Source organism: Ixodes scapularis, unplaced genomic scaffold (genome assembly GCF_016920785.2).
Source record: "Ixodes scapularis isolate PalLabHiFi unplaced genomic scaffold, ASM1692078v2 PGA_scaffold6__148_contigs__length_123643588, whole genome shotgun sequence".
In the NCBI taxonomy this organism is placed as follows: Eukaryota; Metazoa; Arthropoda; class Arachnida; order Ixodida; family Ixodidae; genus Ixodes; species Ixodes scapularis.
Window position 1 is genome coordinate 62,173,614 of NW_024609881.1, and position 22,453 is coordinate 62,196,066.

The following is a 22,453-nucleotide window of genomic DNA, read 5'->3' on the forward strand; positions in this document are numbered from 1 at the left end:
AAGCCCACGGATTATCGCCAAGGACCAAAATGGCTGCTGGTTTGTCGGTGAGTGGTATTACAAAGGGTGGCATCACCCTAGCAAAGCGCACATGAAGGCTCCCTAGTTTTTACACCCGCAATGTCTAATAACTTTAGTTTGCAGTAGTGGGGAGTAACGTAAATAGGTTTCCATTTGGAAAAGTCGTGAAATTATCGGAATATCGTCAAAACGTTGGCCCCACCAGGGAAAATGATCAGTAAAAGTGGAATGGCAATGCGGAACAAAGCTAGATGGTTGCGCATGAGCACAGCCATGCCGAATAATGTTTGTGAAATATGGTCCTTTCACCCGCAAATGCTCACGGGATTTTATCAAAATAGTCAAGGGAAAAACTGGGAAAAGTCGGGGCATTTAAGATCACTAATTTTGTAGACACCCTGTTAAATTGTAGCAATGCTTTACCAGCTAACTTGCACCCTTATTTTGTTTCTAAATTACAATTGTTTTGTAGCACATAACATAAACTTTGCATTTGTACGTTCACTGTTTTTCAGATGATAGTCAAGATCTGGAGCCTTGATAAAACAATAAAGAAAGTGGCAGTGGTTGCCACTTTCGACGCCATAAAGAAAAAGGCCATAGAGTTCGGTATATGCTGCAATGGAGACATCAAGGTTTGTAAAATAATTTCAGCAGTTGAAATGATGTACTTAGCCATTCTTATTCTCAAAATAACATACCCTGTTTCCAGGTACACATGCTGGATGGAACGGAGGTGGACGAAGAAGCTTTCAATTGTTTGAATCAGTCACCTGAGGATGCTACTTACACCTTCATTGCAACAACAGATTCTTGGGTGTCAGGCAAGTCCAAGCTTGAATTTACTTTAGGAATGGGGGAGTAGTAATTTTTCAGTTAAAAGCAGATGTGAAGCAAATTATGACGTAATATGAGAAATGAAAAATAACTTCGAAACACCTAATTTCATAGAACGGAAAAAAAGAACTTATTTAATTGATAAAGGTTCCCTAGCAAAGTTTCTGCCAATTAGTCTTTATTTATTATGCAGGCAATTAGCAACAGACGTGCAGTATAGAGTTTTTGCTTCAAACGTAACACTTCGATGGCATAGTTAGAAGTTTCAAAGACTGTAACCACAAACTACAAAGAAATGCACTTGGATTATTTTGCTTGGAATTTTAGTTACACAATATAATAACAATATTTATTAATATTCTAGAATATGTCTACTGTCCAGAAAAGTGAGCTGGTATTCTCTTTCGTGAGATTGGAAAACCTATAGGTACTGTGCTCATTGTGTTTTGTAAGCGAACACATGAAAGACATAAAAAGTTAGCTTATTGGTTTTCTCTGACAGAACTCAGATGCACAAGAAGAGAACAAAACAAGCAATGACACTGGCACCAGTGGTTGTACTTACCGAAATGAATAGCCAACACTCTTAAAGGCTGAGGAATGCAAACCGATTAGGAAGCTGTCCCTCGCTTTCCTCGTTTGCACCCCAAAGAGGAAGAGACACTGCCTCCTCTCTGTGGGGGCTAGTTTTTGGACATTCTGTTTTCGGGGAAGGAGGAGAGAAGAGTGCAAGAGGGAGGGGAGAGGACACTACGGGAGGGATTTCAGCCATGCAGAAAGTGCTCCCTGTGCGTCTGCCTTTAAAGGGAAGTAAAGTGGTTCTTAAGAAAACTGAGTTTGAGCCAGATTCCAGCATAATGTTATCCCGTGAATCCTGAAGATTAACTAAATGCGAGAAAACTCGAGAGACCTTAGGCCGGTCGTTGCGTCATATCCAGATTTTTCGGCCGCCAAGCGCGTTTTGCTCATGTGGGCAGCACATGGAATTGCAAGCTTGCCAGGTATATTACCCTGCATGTGAAACTGGTTGTGACGTTTTTGTCTGGCCTTTATGACAATATCAAGAGTGCACGTGCATAGCTTTGATGGGTATTGTAGGCACGCAAGAGCAGAAGTTCCGACAAATCTGGGTATGATGTCACGCTCAGAGATGACAGGGCTTTGGCGCTATTTCCAAAGCACTGTTACGACTGCTCCTCGCATCAGACTGAAAAATAATTCCAATATTAGTGGTCCTGGGGGCCAAAAGAAGATAATTAAAGTGTGTAATTTTTCGAGAATACAGAACCACTTTAGTTTCCCTTTAAGGCTTGTCGTGGCAAAGCACACTTTTTTGTTGTGAAGCACAAAAGACAGGTCCACATGCCAGTAGGCTCATACGAACGGTGGATCAAGCTTGTTTAAGGGCACATCAAACAGTCGGGTGGTGCAGGCTCTTTAAGGGAAGCCATTTATATCAAATAACTGGCAAAGATTGATCATCTCTAGGCCTTCAAAAAGACCAAAGGAAAAAAGAAATTACTTGCTTGAGCTAAAACGTGTTTGTCAACCTTGCTGGCCTAGTCATTGTTTTAACTTGTTCTCGAACGTTTCGTCAGCTTGTACAGCTAGCTGACACCATCTGACATGATGTTGCAAGGAGATACTTTACAAAAGTATGTCTTTGCAATCGGATGAGGCGGGATGGCGGTTGTTATGATAAAGCCAATTTCCTACTTTTGATATGATTACATAAATACCATGTCTTTTATGTGTACCTCCCTCAAGCTCCATTGCTTTGCATCGTCGCTCTGTGGTAGAGCATCTTGGTGGCCCGAAGTTTGGATGTCGACCTCCTTCAGTTACTGTCGCATTGTATTTTGAAATACCGCAGCCAAAAGAAATGTTCCCCTAAGTTTAAACTGAATATGGTGCTGCACTGTTATTTTATTATCACTATTCTTTTCTTTGTCTGCCTCTTTTGGAATGATGTTTGGCACTTCGTTTTCAGGTCAGCAGGGGGATGTAACATCAACACAACATGAAGGTGTCGATGTGCCTTTTGGTTCACAAGTTCCGTTTCACTGGAGCAGCCTTAGCAAAGAAGTCATAAAAGCATTGCAAGAGGGGACTCAACTTAATCCGACTGAACGACAAGAAGTTGTGCGCATGGCTGCCGCGGCCTGTCAAAAAGTCAAGGCTAGACCATCTGCACGTGAAATAAGGAGTGCTGCCAGTTACCTTGTTGACAAGTACCCTGAGGCACTTGGGGACCCCACTTCCTGCTCAGCTACGTCAGTTTCTTCTGTAGGCCTGGCCTACAAAATAGAGAACAGGATAGAAAATAACAGAAGAGGATGCAAACGCCTTGCGGAAGTGCTCACTGGTGGAACCATCAAGCTAAAGAAGCAGACATCTCGATCAGCTTACGGTTGTGTGAACTGGCAGCATGCTACTACGAGTTCTTCACTTCATGAAGTGGAAGCCTCAAGAAAGTTTCTATTGGACGAGGCATTGAGTCGGCATGTGAACAAAACATTTGCCTTCAAACAAAGGCCATGGCTGAGTGCAACCCCCCCATCAGGACGTTCATAAATTCGTCAGAGCCTCCATATTCAGCATTGGATGTCAAACGAGCGTGGCCACTTCTCTTTGTGAGGGAGCACCTCCTTGATCACTTCCATAGGTATAATTTTCATAAATATTTGTCCATGAGTTTACTCAGGTTTAGAGTTATTTACAGGGTTACGAAAAATGCAAAGCTATAGTTATAGAATTGACGGCAATGGGAGCTGCAAATTTGACAAAAAAGTGTTCCTTTTATTATTAACCATTATAATGCTCGGGCTTGGTGGCCACTGTTTTAGTTGCATATGGACTAGGGCAGCGTGAGTAAGCAATTAGAATGTGGGGAATATCATTAACTATAAATGTAACTATGGCTTCAATGTCCTGGTAGAGCAGTCACAATAGCCTGTGGTAGAGGGCAAGAAACATTTCAGCACTGCAGCATGGAGGCACACATAACTGAGTGAATATAAAAAGAAGGCAAATTGGAAACTTGCAGCAGTTTCAAAGTTTTTCCTGGCATGTGTGCCTGAAAATCTTTTTGCACAAATATACCTTTTTAAAAAGGCAGAATATGTTCAGCTCTTTGCAAGAGTCACTCACTCCTAAAACAAACACACACTATTATGCTCATAAAAAGGTGCTTTGAACGACGAATACGATTGCTACTTTCACCATACAGTGGTCCTTGCAGATTTCTTTCCTTCAATATTTTGCTTTTCGCAAAAAGGTATTTTGATTACAAAGATTTTGGATATGAGGAGTCAGTGATAACATGAATTTTTTAAGGCTTACAGGTGTCTGTCTGGACGGAAAATTGAGCCTGCCCAAAGATGTCCTCCTCCTCGTGACATTCCTACGTTCAAGCCCCAAAAATGATGCTGTGCTCGAGTGGAGCCTCAAAATCAACAAGGCCGAGGCAGAGTTCAAAGATCAAAACGCAGCAGCTGTCTGCCTCCTCCCATTGCTTGCATCCTACTTTCAAGAAAACCTCGGAGAGCTCTTCCAGTTACATCAGGTAGGAGCATTCATAATAACCAGGCTATTTGTTTCCAAAGACACATCCTCATGACCTTGTTGAAAATAACTTCCTGGAAGTCTCACACAGGCAGTCAGCATTCCACTGAGAAACTATGCATCTGGAAATACTAAACTTTTCTTCATTTTTTGAAATTTTCAGCTATATCAGTCTTTCTGTATACCGTAACATACCGGTCATGCACCTATGTCCGAATAGGCGCCTAACTAGTGATTTTTAACCATTGGAGCAATGCCTTGTACTCTTTCTGCAGTTTCGCTTTCTGAGCGACCATCCCCCCACTTTTTCAGAATTGTCTGCAAAATCTTTGTGAACGCTTTCTTGGTATCTGACGACAATGCTGATAATGAGCACGTAAAAAGTGAAATTACTATTGCTCTACGAGGAGCCAAACCTTCCTTAATCTTTTCCTGGCTGAGGTGGCTCAACTTATTATACTTCACATTAGAGTGCAATGGGAAGATATGCAACTCTAGGCTGGGTCATCTTATAGTATGTTCTACATAAATATTTCACTAAACCAAAGGGGGAACGGCGGTGGGCACCCACTCTTGTACCACTTGTTTCTAATGGGTTCACATGATGTTTTGCATTTTTGGGATCGAGTGTTAGAGTTAACACAAAAATTATGCTAGAGAATTAACTAGTGACAAACGTTTGTACTTCCACTTCGACTCCTAAGTTAGGATCATTTGTTCTTAATATTAGCAACTTCCTTGTCCCGCAGGTGTAACAATGAGGCTTTGTGACAGATATCAGCAGATACATTGCTGCTTATTTAACGTTGTTTTTTAGTTGTTATTGAGCGTTAGGACAACAAATGTTTGTAGTTAAAAATGTCCTTATTAGTGAAAAAATAACAGGAACCGCATCCTTTAATCTCAGCAAACGCTATCTCCTGTAGGTGGGATGAAGGGTTAAAGGAAATAAGGGTGAGATGAAAATAAAGTGGGTGAGACGAACCTCTTTCACATAAGTGAGGGGTGAATGGAGAATAGCCTTTTGGTATTCCCGAATACCCGTCGGATTAACAAACTCTTTCAAGGTTTGGGGTTCTTGCATGTGTGGGCAGTACCAGGAGTGCGCTTCTGAGACTGTGACCTCGCAGTGGGCGCAGAGGCTCTTGTCTTTTTCCTGTGTATGGCGGCTTATGCACCATGTTCTTGTGGGTGTTACATTTTGCTGTTTCCTTGGAAACCATAGTGGTGTGGGTCCGTTGTCTTTTCAGGCGAACCTCTTCCCACCTGGTATAATTACCATCTAGCAGTGGGTCTGTCTTCTTTGAGTAGAGCCGTGAGGTGTTTTCAGTGGGCCTGTTGTTTGGCTTCCTGGGAGAATAGGGGATCCTTTGTGTCTTTTTCAATGAAGGCGGCGCTGTTGTCACCAAGGATAGTAAGGATAAGGGAAGACAGGAACTCGCATGCGGTGGCAGACGCTGTTTTATTTGCTTGGGAATGGTTTGGTGTACCAGGAAGCAGTGGATTTAAAGTTGTCGGCCTTCCTGCCAGAGTCCTTTGAATGTGCCCCACACTCGTCGTGTGTTATCTCGGAGCTTGCACCTCAGTTGTTTACGGAGCTTCTGGGTGTATTTCTTATCTTCACCGTGGTTGCATTGAAATTGGCTTGGAGTTTTCAGTCCTTATTTCTCCTGTAACATTGTTGGGCTTGCAGTCTGATAGCACACAAGTTGAGGAGATGAAGGTCGGGGTCTGGGTCGTCTTGTTTGGCTTGGTACTTCTGAGTGGATGTGGCTTTCATTATTCGCTCACCTAGACACTTTTTCAGGTGCTAGGTTAATGAAGCTGATCTGTCATTTAGTGTTGGGGTGTCTTTCTGTCATTAATTTTATTTCGACGGGTAGGTGCTTGCTTCCCAAGGCGTCGGAGCAGTTCGCACTCGGGCTTGGATGTTGTGTATGGCCCATGTCAAGTCTTGTGGTGTCGTTCTCAGTGCGACGTTTGCCAATGCGAATGGCAGTCTGTTTTTCTTTGAGAATTCATAGATTGGCCTGCTTGGCGGGTGTGAAGACATTGCACTCTCTGTCATTGTCTCGCTTGTATCCCCATATTCGTGCATCTGCGGTAAAGTCGCCGGCCACGATAAGTTCTTCGGGCATCATTCTTTGCGATCCGCCTTACGTCGTCTTGCTTGTGTCCCACAGTTCTACATTCTGTGGGAATAAATATACACCCATAGATGCAGGGTACCTTCACTAGCATTTCGTGCATTTCTCAATTAACCACACATGTTTTCTGACTTTTCTTAGGTGACAACAGAAATCACAGAGGAGTTTCGTAACAGTCTGCCTGCTTCTCCTGTAATTGTTGTACTGGGTGAGCTTCATGTGTCTTTTCCTTGCATGCTTTGTATTTTTGAAGGTGCTTTCTCTTTTAATTTGTGTTGAATTTTGGAACAACAACCTAGACCGTTTTATCGTGGGTAGTGCCATTTTGAGAGAGAGAGAGAAGAGGGGTCAGTGCAGATGACTCCTAGTGACTCAATTGTAGTGGGATACTGTAGTGGTGTAACCAGAGTGCTGGAATACTGCAGTGGTGTAACCAAAGGGTGGTGTGCCGATTTTGACCAGAGCTAGATGGACGACCACATTGTTTGGTTTCGGCAGCCTTATCAAGCACCAATGTAAAGCACATGTCCTGGTATTATACCATACTTCGACAATCAATGCTTGATTGATCCAGCAAGAAAAAGAGAAGTTTTTATATTGGTTTGTGAGTGCAGGTGCCACAAAATGGCATACAGCCCAAACAGCAGGTGCCTGTGAGGCATTTGATTGTTTGGGCCTGCATTCTGTGTCTTGTCCAACCCGAACAGCCAAATTTTCTGCTCGTAGAATGTGTGGTCGCATGCGGTCTCCGGTCATTTAATTTCTAGCTAAAGCAATTTAAACGAAACCGACGACTGGCATAGCACGTTGGCATCAGACTTCCATGCTACTGATTCTGTTCACAAACTCAACAAAAACTGTTTGATTCTACATGCTCATATACAATTTTTTTGTTTTGTTCAAGCCTTCAGGAGCACTTTGCATAACTTACAGCCGAATTCATAAACGGGCCTCGACTCAAACTCGACTCGAAACTCCACTCGAGGCCGGTTTTGCGCTTCATAAACCGACCTCCACTCCAAACGCTCCTCGACTCGAGGAAATACTCGACTCTTTCCTCGAGAATCTCAAGGTAGGTCCGGCGCTTCCTCGAGCCGCTCCTCGACTTGAGTTTGGGGTGTCATGGCGGCCGGCGAGTCGTTCGCGGAGTTCGTGCACTTCGTTCTAAGCGCGGAAGAGATCCTCTACGACGACGCAGGCGACAGCGAATCGAGACGTGTGACGAGACGAAGTTTCAGAGAACGCCTGAACCCGCTGGAACACTTCAGTGACCGCGGATTTCCTGTGCGGTGCCGCTTCACGAAGGCGACCGGCGAGCACTCTGCTGTCTCTGCCAGGAGCGCGAGTACTCAGGGCCTGACGCCCTCAACGATGCTGCAGCTCCTCGTTGTTTTCAGCGTTTATGGTGCCAGGACGTTCCAAGTTGTTACGGGAACCATGTGAACATGGCACAGCCTACTGTGTGCCGGATTGCGGAGCGAGTTTCGCGGCTCCTCGCACGGACCATTTTCACCCGCTCGGTGAAGCTCCCGCAGGGCGCAGCGAACTTTAATGCGTTCTAGCGGGGCTGCTGCGAAATGAAGATTCCAGGGGCATTGATGCCCCTGGAATCTTCATTTGGATACACATACACATACCCTGGAAGATTCCAGGGTGCATTGATAAGAGGACCCGGCGGTCCCGATGTGGAAGTGTTCTCGAAACAGAAATGGATACTTCTCCATCAACGTGCAGGTAAGTTCACCCCTTTTGTTTGCGTTAGGAGTGTCAAACTTAATTAATCAAACTGTACGCTGAGATGCGATATCGTAGGTCTAAACTCTGACGTAACGATATCAATCAAAACTTTAAAACAAATCTGTATCCGGCGACAGTTTGCACGACCGAGCGTGAACGTACTCCCGTTCTTATGAAGAAAAAAAATGTTATTAAATGGTTGCCGACTCTTGTGAGAACCCAGAATTACGTTGAAATAAAACGAACTCCCGATCGGGTTACCGAGCACAATGATAGCGGCCCGAGCGCACCCTCCTTGCAAGAATGATCATGACCAAAGCACATTTCCAGTGAATGTGGGATGAGACGATGTGTGTTGCAACACAGTCTCATCCCAGATGTACCTTTTTGATAGTCAGATTCTCAGACATGAAAACTTAAAATAAAATTAAATTAAAATTGAAAATGATGAGCGAATGTTTACTTTCTACATACACATGAAAGCATTGATTTGGTGGCATTCACTAAGTTGTGTGTGCAATTGTTAACTACAACAGTCCCATATGTGAACAGTTTTTGTGTGTGCATGTGCTTGTGTCGTGTAAACCAAACTGCACGGCCAACACCCACTGATCAATAACATTTGTTGTTCATTGAGGTTGGTTCTTTGTTGGTTCTTGGCATTTGTTGCTTAAATGAGACCGCGGCTTACTAGTTGTATTTTCAGGGTGTACTGAAAATACAACTAGTACCAAAGTTTATATCGTACAGCATACCACCCGAACCGGACTGCTGCCTGCAGCCATCTAAAAGAGACTTTCTGAAGCTTAAGATGTGCGCGAAGGGATATTATCCACTCACGACAAAAAGCTGTGTGTATACATCTGAAGAAGAGTGTTATCATACACAGCACTTTCTATCGAAAACAGTAGTCTGAGCATTAATTGGACATACACTACTCCACAAGCTAACCCCACATTTTCTATTCTAACAATAATTGTGCTGTATTGTTCTTCATGTTTGTCTTATGTAGTTACCAAAAGGCCCACTTCTGGACTAGGAACTCAGTGCAGCGGGCCTAGGCACTTTCCGTGCCTCGACATGTGCTAGCAGCACAAGCCTGAATGGTCAGCTGTGATGATCACTGGTGGACTTGCACTGCAAAACTTGGCCCACCTGCAAAACGAGCCACTTCCCGCTCTACCAGTCCCACCCACCACTGACGATGCTGAAGGCAGTCTCATCTCCCATAGACTCCAGACCCCGTGGACACATTCAACGGGACATGGGTGCGGGCTCAACTCGTTGTGTGGTGTTTCCAGTAGGAACTGAATGCAGAGCATGTCCTTTTTAGCTTAGGTCACCGAAGAATCAAGTCACTGGCCATGTTAAAGCTCAAAATGCAATCGGGCCAGAAACAAATCAACCTTATACTATGGCCACACATTTTCTAATTTTAACTGAAACAAATCCGCCGGTTTCTCAGCTAGTTGGTCACCACAGATTGTTGCAATGTCTTTGTTCTACTCAGGTTCCCGCTGGATGACAGTGTTTTGAAACTATACTGGTGGTTGCTGTTTTATCAATCTTCCAAAAGAAGCAAGACCAACTTGCCCTCTTTGTTGTGGAAACATTTTGCTCGAGAACAATTCAATATTCGTCATCACACAAAGCAGGGGGGTAGCAGGATACAAAGAAAGTGAGAAGCTTCAGGTAATTACATTAAAATAACTCAAAATTTTGCCGTGCTCATTCGAGACTTTTCAGCGAGTTGTTCAGTGCACATTTGTTTGAAATAAACTTATACATGAGAATGTCTGAAATGATGTCTTGCAGCTGTGACCCCACATGAAGAGTTTTCGGTTAGAATAAATATTACAATAGCGCAGCAATTCCTTGTGAGGACACCTTCGGGTGTTAGGCAGTCAAGGGTGTCCTACCTAACAGTTACTTAAACAAGCATGCAGGGCCCATGCACTCAAACCGATGGCATCACACTACGTATTACTGAATGCGAGCATGAATGAGGTGAGCACCGACCAGGGTTTAGCTGGAAATGCTGCTCAATTACTGTATCACTGTGTGGTCAGCTGCAAACTTGGGCCCAATTGCTACGTCGGCACTGTAGTAGTGTGCAGTGAAAAGGCAGTGAAGTCAAATTTGGGGGTTTTACATGCCGAACCAACGACAGGCATCTGGCACACCCCAGCAGAGAAGTGAGGATTAATTTTGACCACCTGGGGATCTTTGGACAAGCAGCCAAAAGCTCTGTGACACGGCGCCGCCTCCACAATGAAAAGGCAGTGGGCAAGCCTCGTCAATGTGGTGTCGACTTTACTCTGGTAGGCGGTGCAAGTTCATAGAGGATTGCGAGGCACAAACCCCTGGACAGGAAATGAGAGGTCTTAGCTCAATGAAAACTATGGCAAAACTCTGTGACAACAGCATTTAATGAGCGAGGCTGCACATGGACTACACAATAATAAAAGAGACATTACATAAATAACACTGCTGCTGATGGAAAACCTGGGCCTGCGTCTGTTAATAGACAGCCTGACTCTGACGTAGCTCCACCTGCAGCAGGTGCAGCTCCTTCAGTTGGTGCGGCCTTTAGTTGTCTTCACTCGGTCAACCACACGTGGCTGAGGAGGTAGAGGAGGCGGGGGCTTGGTTGGTGGCGCAGCAACCGCAACCTCCATGATGCCACCCCAGTCCAGCAGCGGTGAGGCAGGTGAATCTAGGCACGCACAACACATTGACGCCGAGTGTTACACGCACGGTGAAGACACCGGAGAACTGGTAGAAACTGTCACAACGACCTCATTACAGAAATGTTAAATGCCAACTGTTGGTAAACATGAAAGTTTTCCTTCCTTGTTCTGACCCTTTCCTTTCCGTGATACTGTCAGTAGCGGCAGGGCAGACTCCAAATGGTGATACCGTCAAAAGAAACAGCGCTGTTATCTCGGACCTTGTTGGCCCTTGGGCACACGTGTGGTGTATTCGTCAATAAACATATCATTATCCAGACCCAAGGAATTTACTGTGTTCCTATGAGGCACCCCTAACAAGTAGCATTCATGAAATGTGGCTCATTGTCACAGTTTTTAGCGTTCCTACGAGACAGTATGCCAAGATCGAAATAATAAACGGATGAGCAGAGACAGATTTTTTTACAAATAAACATTGGAAGCTGTGTGATCAAGTAGCAACTAACCATCATGGGTACGTAGCAAATGCAATTGAAAACTTTTACCAGGCATCATGTCAGTTGTCACGCTCGTTCACTGTGGCTTCGGGAATGGCGGCTGGCAGCATTGAAAGCACCGGCCAACCAGCGCGGGCGCTGCCACTGTTGTACGGGCTTGGCAGCCGCATTGCCATACGGGACACCAGTGCCCCCACAAGATGGAGGGACGGGCTCATTGTTCAGCGGGTGCGACACCAGTGCCCCCCGCCTGCAATGAAAGGCCGAAGAATATCCTGTGACAGCATCCATGAGTTGAGATGTACAGAGCACAATGCAGAAAGAAAAACAAATCATACTACAACTTATACAGTACAATTTGTTGTTCAACACTTAACTGCAAGAAATAAATGCGAAACAAGTGATGTCATACCTGTGCTGTTTCTTGATATGCATGGAAAATACTGGAGTAGCTTAATGTGATCATCGACAACAGTCATATTGTAGACACACAACTTTTCAAATCAATAATGTATACTTCTACCCATATTAAATTTGTGCCAGCTTAATCATACCAGTACAATGCGCTGGTTAACCTCGAAAATAAATGACAATGGTTGCACACTAACATGGACATCTGAAAAAAGGCATCTGTCAACTGGACTCCAGCACGTCTCATGTTCACATAATGGCATTTCTTAGGAGGTTACAATTAAGAAATGAGAGCTGGTAGTCAATTAAATCTGCACAAGATTTTTTTTTCTTCAAAAGATTAGCACACAAGGAGATGAGGTGCTAGGTCTAACTGACATAGTCGAAACTCCTACTTAGCGTAACTTCTACGTGCACTAGTGTCAGTTTCGTGCGTCGCGTTTTTCTTTATAAGTCCTGGTTGCCTCTCTAATCTCAAGAAAGGGGCCGGAGGCTAAGGTAGTGTGGCGCAACCAGAATGTTCTCAGCGTAATTTTCGCCTGGATATAGCACAACACGCAAAGTAAGTTGTCGACGTCGGCACAAGAAACACCAAAGATAGCGACAATTCCCCGTCACTGCCCACCTACGGCCTCGACAATAACATGCTTGACTAGCTGCAGGTGGCCACAGCAAAGTCCCTTGCAGAGTTATTTAATACACACGTCCTGTCATGTGATTTTGCGAACCCGTTGCGTTTTTCTGCCCGAATATAGAAATTGCTTACACACCTGTTGCGTGGATGCCCTGATTCTTCTCGGAGTCTGTTTTCTTCCACTTGGGTTTACCGTTGTCCCAACACTCGTGGGCGGACGTGCGGCTGGCGCTTATACTTGGTGAAGACTCTTCTACGCGTCAATTTTAGCTTCTTTCGGGGAGTTGTTAGTAGAACGACGAAGAAGCTCCCCTCCTTCGTGGAACCATTCGCCCCTTCTTGTCACCTTCGTTGAACGACATCGTTGTAGGGCAAGGCACTCTAGTAGGACTCTGAAGAAAGAGGAAGGGTGAAAATGCTCGTTCTAGGCGGTGACAGCGAAGCAGGTCAGCGGTGAGACGAGGTGAGACGGCGAAGAACGGGCGAGACGCAGAGACGAACGACGGTAGCGAGCTACAGCTGCCTCTACGACGCAAAAGCTGGAGAGCGGCCGCCACCGTTGCCAGACCGGAGAACGCTTGTGGCTGTTTGTCCGAAAACCGGCCGCAACGCATAAAACATGCGCACTGCGAAACAGAAATCTTGCAGACTCCCGATTCAATGCTAGTAAAATGTGTCCCTTCAAAGAAAATGAACTAATACGTTCATAATTCACACCACAATATTGTTTTCAACTTCGTTTCTTACTACAACCTCGTAACCAGACGCCTTTCACGTCTCCTCGAGTTTCCTCGAGTGGAGGAAGTGTTCTCGAGGAGCTCCTCAGCCGAGGAAACGCCGAGGCGCGTCTGTGAAGCCCGATGGCTCCTGGAGTGGAGGCGAGCTGCTTTCCTCCACTCCAGTGAGTCGAGGTGGAGTGTCGAGTCGAGGCCCGTTTAAGAATACGGCCGTTAATGGCATTATTGAGTATGGTAGCTCAACACTATTTAGTGCGACCCTTATTTGGCTTGGCATATAAGGTGTGCCTTATCTGTGATTGTGATGCATCTCAGTCTCAGATCTCAGATATGCGTCACAATCCTATATCAGTGTGCCTACCTATTCAGTGTCCCTGCTGGTAATACCTCTATACAAGTTTCCAGATGTGAATATGACAATGGTATTTTTTTCTTCATTTAATGCGTGAGCGTTAAAAGCCCTATTAGAGAAAAAGCCGGCGTAGTGGTGTCGGTCGCATGACTTTTCTGGTCACTTGACTAGATAGGTCGATACATCTGATACTAACACATTTTCTCCGCATTAATTACATTAATCGCTTGTTTCTTTCCTAGGCCGCTCACTTTTCGAATGCAGCTGCCAGCTGTTTGTGGACCATGAGGTGATGGTGGAAGATGTGGGCTTTCAGCAAGCTGTGGAGCTCCTTTTCGCCCTTTATTATTGTTTAAACATCCAGTATGCCAAAGGTGCGGGAACCACACTTGAGTTCATTCAGAGGTATGGCTTATTTCCTTCATAATTTTGAGCCTCATGAGAGGCAATAAAGAGCAACTCTGCTGAATTTTGGCTGAGAAAACGATTAGTTCTCTTTATAATCATCTAGGAAGGCTACAACTGAAATCTTTCTGTATATAAAATTGGACCCTCAAAGTTTGACAAGCGCTAATCTGCTAATTTTAGCGAGCGATGTGCAGGCTAGCCAACTTTGGCACTTCCTTCAGATGTGACGTCATGTTGATATCTGTTGTATACACCGGCTTTTTTCTCTTTCAACGCCATCACATGTCCAGTCAGTTCAGACAACACTACCTAGAGTTGACCCAGTGAGTGGGGTAAATCACGTGATCATGCATCTGCTATGGACATGAGTGTGCATGCAACTGACGTCGCTGCTTGCCCTTTGCCGAAGTTTCGGTTTCAATTTGCGACTTGAGTTATAAATTGCAAAGTTGCACAAACAATATTCTACTTTTCGTGAAACAATGTAGAGTTGTTCATGAGTGCTTTTCAAAGTAAGGTCATCCACTATCTTGAAATTTTTTAAATTGAGTAGAGTTGCTCTTTAATTTGTCACTGGCTACCCACATTTCCAAGCTCAATTTCAGAGTCCATTATTAAACCGCAATAGGGTGTTGTATTCTTGGACCACAGAATGAATAAAACGTGCTCTGGACGAAGGAGACGACAAACATTTCTTTCAACTAAGAACAACAGGAATGAACTTAAGAGCAATCCGTGCAATTCAGACTGCCAAGAAAATGGAGAGAAAGGGAGGCAGGAAGATAAAAAGGAAAGTGTAAAGTTAGAATTGTAACTCATGCTGTTACTTCACTCTTTTTCTTATTTCCTTCCTTACAAGTTTTGACACTTACCTTTCTCTCTTTCTGCCTCCCTTTCTCTCAATTTCCTTGGCGGTATGAATTAAAGGAAGTGCTTTTAAGCTCATTCATGTTGTTAATTAAAAGAAATGTTTGTCGTCCTTCGTCCGGGTATGTTTTGTTCTTTCTGTGGTCTGTGAATTTTATCAACACACTCTTCAGTTACTTTAAAGGTTGTTATATCTTGCATAATAATTCGATTTAAAAATTTCACCTAATGTTACAATGTGACTATGTTTGATCCTATCCCAGAAATCACAAATAAATATGTCAATATATCTACTATTCCTATTGTTTTATCTTTACTGAATGTGTCATTTACTTATAATTCTATTTGGCATTCAGTTAGAAGGCAGAGTCATAAGCAGTATACATCATTAAATTATTTTTGGCTGGAAACAAATTGGAGCCTTGAAATATGTTTAATATACTCAGCTAATTATTTATTTAGGAGTTTCTTTACCGCACCACACTATTCTGTATCACTCTAAAAGTGCCTAGAAGTGATATGTGCAGATGATCTCTAATTCATAACTAAATTTGACTGATATACAACCTTTTCACAACTTTTTGAAGCTATATTTCTGCATGTTTTAGTAGCATCTGGTTCACGTTTGATTTTGTACCTGAATACCTTTTTCTCGTTTTTATACATGTTCATCAATCGTATGTTCTTTCGACAGTGGCTGGCCAAAATGTGGCTTCCTAAAAAAAGAGAATGATTCTCTTACAACATTCCTTTTGCCATGTCTATTGCTTTTAAGCAATCATTAACAGCTAGTTGAGTATTTTAGGTCATTCAACTGTCTGCAATACTAATTATGCAAATGAGTGCTTGCTTAATTACGAGTAGGAATGCAGAGGAGGAATTGCTTTGTGACTGTGTAGGACAACAGACAAATTTTAATGCTGTATTGTAATAAAAGAAATAAGCACGAAGCAGGGATGGGCAAAATACATGCAAATATGTATCGAAATACATATACAAAATGCTTCGTCAAAAATGTATTTAATTGCAAATCTAATTACTTTTGCAAAAAAGTATTTAAGTACAAGATACAAATACAACCAAATGTAGTTGGTCTCTTCCAAATACTTTTCCAAATGTATTCCTTAAAATTTGCTTCAGCGACTTCAGGGCACCTGCAACAGGTTTCTGGGTATCTCATTTTAATTTTGCATCGCACACTCGGGAGTTAGTGCTCGAGGCTCTAGTAACGTAATACAAATATAATCGCGAAAAAAAATGTAATCAGCTTGGACGTAATAGGTGAAAAAAGTACAGAGCTTCAAGCAGTTTTTTTTTTTTATTACATTTTGGTATAGGCAATCAAAGAACCGAGACGACCAAGACGCGCAGCACTAGCTACAGATTTTTTTATTGTTGCAACTCGCACCACTTACAAACATCTGGATGACCCGTGCATTTAGAATGTTCGAGGCAAAAGTATGGATGGAAATCAGGCTGGAAAGCATCACAAGTTGTCACCGTCACTTATTTAGCCAGTCTGCCAGTAAAGGTCGATTTCGTCACTATTCTTTCCCTGGACTAGCACCGTAATTACAAAGTCACTAAACGCTTGTGCTTGATTGAGAGACACTGCATTCGGTGCAGAACGTAGTTTTCTTCCTGCTCTGGACAGTGACAATAAATTTGAGGGATGTATTTTCACCCACAAAATTGTATTTAATTACAATTGTATTTGAAATACACACGTTTTAGTATTTAAATACACACGTCAAATATATTACAGAATTTTTAATTAAATACAAATGCAAAATACACAAAGTATTTGAAATACGTAGTTGAAATACTTGTATTTGAAGTACTGCCCATCCCTGGCGCGAAGTATGTACTTGTTCTTCTGTTTATGTCGCTGCTATAAAATTTACTTTTGTTTGCTTCCAAAGCTTCTCCCAAATGACTCAAATCAATTACATCGCTGTCTGTTCAATATCTTTTTAAATCAACATGTTTTTAGTGTTTTGTAGGTCTAAAAGTTACATTATATGAATCCTACCCCTTAAGATGTGCCACATGGGGCTTATAACTTCTGAAATATTCCGAGTTCTGTATCCCCATCGCATCTGAGTGAGGAAAGCCTTGAGTGCCAGATTTTTTCCTCTTGCAGAAAAATGACACATTATTACAATATTTTTTGTTGTTGTTCCCTCATTGTTTTATTTTCCTCAAAATTTAGGCATGAATTTGTACCTTGACATATTTTCTTTAAGTGCACAGTGCACAGTCTGCTGGCCTAAATGTAGGTTTTGCTCAGCTTGTTATGGCTTAATTGTTATTTTAGGAACCTTCAACACACTTATACTTTTGAACTGTGCACCTATGTGACTTTGGTGGCAAAGCTTGGGGCTTTCGACATTAGTTGTGCATGTAAAATATCAGCAAGTACTGATCCCAAATCCTTCACTGCAATCTTTTTTCACTTGTCTGGTTTCTGACCAAATACTTATGGGCCAATCTGCTATTTGTTTCAGATACCAAGTTGGTATCAAACAACATGATGGGTCACGACAGGAGGCCGGGAGGTCGAAAGGAGCTCGGGCAAGAGCAATCAAAGCCGCCACAGATCTTGCTGCTTTTGAGAAAAAATGGAACAGTGTGAGTACATATTTGATTTGGCATGTGTACGATGTGGTATCAAAAGGTTTCCAGTCTTGTTTTGTATTAAAAAGAAAAGCAAATAGCGGCACGACACTGCATTCACAGGGGTCGAGGGCAGCAACCTTGATCTGTCATGGTGCTGAGTGGCTCAATGTGGCAATGCACAGGCGAGTTGGTGCATGATTACAACTGGTAGCAGCATGCAAAAACACACGGACAAAGGGACGAATGCACAGGACTTCGGTGTTTCCTTTTCATTAAACATTTAGTTGAAGTTCAGCACTCGCCTTGTGCATTTCCTCCCTTTGTCCTTGTGTTTTTGCGCACTGCTATTAGAGGCTTAGAGCATCGCTCTGTGAGCTTGGGAGCCCCGCTGTACAGGTTTTTGTGACTTCATGTGCGTGCGCCTCTGCAATTTGTGCAAGTGGTTGTGGTCCTCCCGTAGCCTTTTCAATCATCTGAATATGAATTTGTTTGATTTTCAGCTCATCTGATGATTGATCGGATGCCATGAAGGTTTCTTTATAATTATGTTCTTTTACGGTTTACAATATAGTTCTTCAATTTCAAAACTGCCTCCGTTTTCTCTTGTCCCTTTTTTCAGACACACTACACTTGTTTATAAGGATCTGTCGTTATATTACGAAACTGTACTGCGCTAACTCATGATGCCAGACGTTATCTGTAACCCTCCGTAATACTACCAAGGCCGTAGCTGAGAGTTCACATTATTGTTACCGCACAGCGAGCACACAGCGATAGAAGTGCAGTACGCAAGTACGGGATTAAAGCTGCAAACTAAACTTGAGGTATGCAAGCCGTCAAGCGTTCCGACGGTATTGAAGGCGTAAGGGAAGGGTACGGTAACTGAACTGTTACCGTTACAATACGGCAATGGAAGTGCAGTATGAACATACGGGACTGAAAACGTACCCTTCCCTTACGCCTTCAATACCGTCTGAACACTCGACGGCTTGGATACCTCGAGGTAAGTTTGCGGCTTTAGTCCTGTACTTGCGTACTGCGCTTATATTGCTGTATGTCTGCTGTACAGAAATGATAATGTAAACTGTCAGCTACGGCTTTGGTGGTATTACGGAGGGTTACAGATAATGTCTGGCATCATGAGTTAGCGCAGTACGGTTCTGTAATATAACGGCACTTTTTTTAACAGTGAACGGCTTTCAATTTTATTTTTGAGGATCTTTACGTCGGCGGTCTACGGCAACTCCACCTCCAAGGGTTGCGCGGGGCTAGTGGAGTTCTTCCGACCATTACAGCGTAAATCAACGCCGGTTCCTCCGGTGTCGCCGTGTTGATAGGAGCTTCAGGGTTGACCGCCCGTCGCACTTCCTCGCGCGCAGCCTCGGACACGGAGAGTGTCACTGGACGACTTGCGGCTGGCAGCAACCTGCGGAGTTCCTCCCGGACGATCTCCCGGATACTTTCGCGTATGCTTCTAACGGTAGCGTTTTCACCGCTAAGCAGCGTGGTTGCAGCAACGCTTAGATGTCGCTGGTATTGGGAAGCGCGCGCTTTGAGGGCGCGCTCGATGCGTGTTGCCTCGGTGACGAAGGCTTTGGTGGTGGCCGGCGGGTTGCGGACGAGGCTTTCAAAGATGGCTCTCACCCCGCGCATGGGGACTCGCAGCTTCTTGTCGTCTGTAGCTCGTGGGTCGTTTCGAGCGCTCAGACACAGGATGAGTTCCATAAGGCTTGTGACGCTTTCGTTGGGGCCCTGGGTTCATATCTGGAGAAGATTCTCTGCCGTCTCCCGTCCGTTTAGGATTGGCGAACGTCCGCTGCAACTCCGCCACATAGATGTCTCACGGCGTCAGTGAAGCCTCGTGGTTCTCGAAACAATGTCTCGCGGTGCCCTCCAGCGAAAAGTTAAGTTTCTTTAGGCACTGACCCGCAAGACCGCTTTTGCCTCGCTGCGAACACCCCATACCCTCAACGACATCATGTCTCTTTCCGGTGACTGCCACGGAAGTCTGCAGCTTAACAAGCTGAACGTCCCAAATCCTGCAGTACGTCCTTGAAATACCAGGACCACACTACGGAAAAACGCCTAAAGCGCGATCCAAACCCACGCGTTTTTGGGCGTGCGGCTCCCGGAAATTGTTTATTTTGTGACGTTGCGCTGACACCGTGCGCCTTTCAGGAGCACATGAGGAAGGTGGATAATTTCAACTTTTTCTGAAGGCGCAAGAAAACGCGCACGGACGTAGTAGGGCGCTCTTGGCTCCCGGCCAATTGGTGTGGGGCATTGATTCCGGCTCCGCGTTTTTTCGTCGTCTAGCGCAATTGGCCCTCTCCACCCCCCCCCCCTCCCCCCTTCATCTACTTTTGCAACGCCTACACACACACGTCGTCTGGCGCAGATGCTCTCTGCTAGCTTGCAAGTACGGCAGCGTCTGTGAACTTTCCCCCTGTTTTCGACGCAAAGAAGGTGACTTCTGCAGCCAAAAAGAAGGCTGCACCGGACGCGCAGAAGAAAGACGAAGCTGCATTTCGATTGGCGGTCACTCACCGTCAGAGTGCGCTCGTGTAAGCGTGCGCGCTCGCCCGAAGCCGCACCGTCCTAACCAACGCGCATGGCTGTGATTCGGAAAGCGCTCCGGAAATAGCAAACACGTCACGAAATACGCAATTTCCGGGAAGCGCACGGCCCACGCGCGCACAAATACGCGTTTGCTTGGATCGTGCTTAAGACGCCACAGCACTCCGACGCAAGTCAAACAAACAAACAAAAGAAAGGCTCGTGATACGCCTAGGCACTTCTTATCAGTCGTGAACGCGAAATCATGCATGACGTTGTTTGGCTCCTTTAGTTCGTCCGCGTTGCACTTGCGTGGACCGGCAGGTTGCGTCGCTGCCGATGTGGTGGGCGCCGACGACGTGGATGCTTGATGCGGCGCCATGTTTGTCGGCGACGAGACGAGCAGAAACCGCCGAGCGCGCTCCACCGTGTCCGTTTTGCCGGCGCAGGGCGCGTAAGTCCATGTGGTTCCGCTGCTTCGTCTTACCGGTGCGCGGGCTGCACAAGCCCGCAGCGCCATGGCGTGCCCTTCCTTTAAATTAACGCGCTCCGGCCAATGGGAGCCTCGTCCCATGATATTATGAGGCTTGCCAGCCAATGGGATTTCAATGGCAGTCCATCAGAGTTCGGCTTCACTTCGCATCATTGGAAGGAAACTAGGGGACGTTTGGCTGGGCTTTTTGTGCGGCATCAAACCTGGGAGCCATCAGATCGCGGCTTTAATTGTTGTAAAGAGTTTAGGTGCTGTTCGGCGCAGCTTCAAAGCTGATGTCATTGGCTGGCTCCATGGGACAGTAAATTCTTTCGCATTGAAAAGGTGTACCAGCAGCCAGGCATCGAACCTCGACTATTTGGCGCGGGAGCCAAGCACGATAAACGCTCGGGCACGGGCGCGCCTCCAACTTGGCTAGCTGCGCCCGCGGCAACAGGAATATGGTGGAAAGTTGGGCGAGACTACCCAAAAGCTGGGCCCTAATCTGGACATTTGGCGAAAAAGTCGGCGAGAAACTTGGCGGCCGTGATTGGCCAGCGCCGCACTTGACCTTGGCACCCGCCAATTATTGCCTCCGGGATTTCTCGTCGACTTTCTCGCCAAGTGTCCAGTTAGGAGCTTTGGTGGTACATGATGAACTAAAAGTAAAACAGCGCAAAAAAACACAACAACAGGGGACAAGAAGACGAAGTGTACAAACAGAGCGCTGAATCTCAACTGATTTATTGCAAGGAAACACAAATGAACAAGCATCCCGGACCATCAAACACATCAAGTCACCGCCCCCCGCACGTGTTAAACCTGCTCAAGAATGCCAACTATTTGTCAAATAATGCAATAGGAGGCCAAGTGGCGCGCATTTCTTTATGCTCTAAAACAAAAGAGGCCTCTAAAATTGCTCTAGTCATCTGTTGACTGTGTCGTCCTTAGATACTCGTGTTATCAAAAATAGGTTTGCAACCGCGCCTATCACAGTGTACTCCCAAGTTTCCTGCTGGCGATCATCTAACCGAAAGAGCATGCTCTCTTAACCTCTCGTGCATACATCTGCCGGCCTGTCCGATGTAAACATAGCAACAGGACAGTTTGATGTTATAAACTGCAACTACTCAACTTTAGCGCAGGAACTTCAAAGGCGCCGACCAAACCACTGGCACTCCATTGACTTTGCGCTACTTTTTTGTGGTTGTGCGAGATCTTATGCGCATAAGGTAAAACCGTAGGTCTCCTTTTTGGCCTTTCCCAGGCAACCTTACACGGGTCACGAAGCCCTCTTACATATTGAGCTCATTCGTAATCATTTGTATCTGAGAATTTGTATACAACGAACAAAAATATATGATACAGAACAACTTGATAGTATTGTCCGCATTTCTTTAGTGAAAAACAAAAACACAACATGTATAGAAAGAAATATCTTGCTTTCTGGAGCGTTATGTCAGATTATAACTTCCCATTCACGGCGTGCTGCATCTAAATCTCTCGCGAGCACCTGCTTTTTTCGTGCCGGCTGCAACACGTTTCTGCCTGCAGCATTTCCATTTGTTGTCCTTTTAATAGTAAAAATAAATGTGACTTTCAACAAACATTCAAGGATACTCAAAAGTATATCAACATCTATTTATGATATAATATTTGTTGGAGTTCTGCTTTTGTTTCTGTTACACCATATAATTTCTTTTTTTCAACAGGGTGCCGAGTTGTGCAAATCTGTGGGGAACTCGCTAAAACAAACAAATCAAAAAGCGATATAGTTCATGGGGTGACATATGGCTCAAAAAAGGGGAGCTTGATTACCTCTACGCTCGGGACACTTCCACGGTAAGCAATGTCACAGATGGGGCATTTGGCATCGCCGAAAAGAGTGCGGCGGATCGCGATGG

General features: G+C 44.7%; 1 protein-coding gene and 1 long non-coding RNA gene across 8 annotated transcripts in view; one reads left to right on the forward strand and one right to left on the reverse strand.

The window, feature by feature from the left end:
* LOC115327283 overlaps positions 1–18,113 on the forward strand; it is a 34,117-nt gene extending 16,004 nt beyond the window's left edge. For 2 of the 7 annotated variants that reach the window (XM_042286121.1, XM_042286119.1), the window contains exons 3-6: positions 4,195–4,423; positions 6,711–6,777; positions 13,870–14,032; positions 17,410–17,991. In XM_042286121.1, the coding sequence (XP_042142055.1) occupies positions 4,195–4,423; positions 6,711–6,777; positions 13,870–14,032; positions 17,410–17,719 (769 nt within the window). In that variant the 3' untranslated portion in view covers positions 17,720–17,991. Of the gene's footprint in view, positions 1–536; positions 657–733; positions 846–2,848; positions 3,524–4,194; positions 4,424–6,710; positions 6,778–13,869; positions 14,033–17,409; positions 17,993–18,021 lie in introns of those variants that run through there. The other 5 variants (XM_042286123.1, XM_042286124.1, XM_040501599.2 and 2 more) reach the window with 5 other exon arrangements.
* On the reverse strand, positions 10,624–12,894 carry LOC121833055. The gene is made up of 3 exons (XR_006076531.1): positions 12,675–12,894; positions 11,542–11,743; positions 10,624–11,022 (listed from the first exon to the last, which is right to left on the reverse strand). It is a non-coding gene; the product is annotated as an uncharacterized LOC121833055 (long non-coding RNA).
* Positions 18,114–22,453: the final 4,340 nt, after the last annotated feature.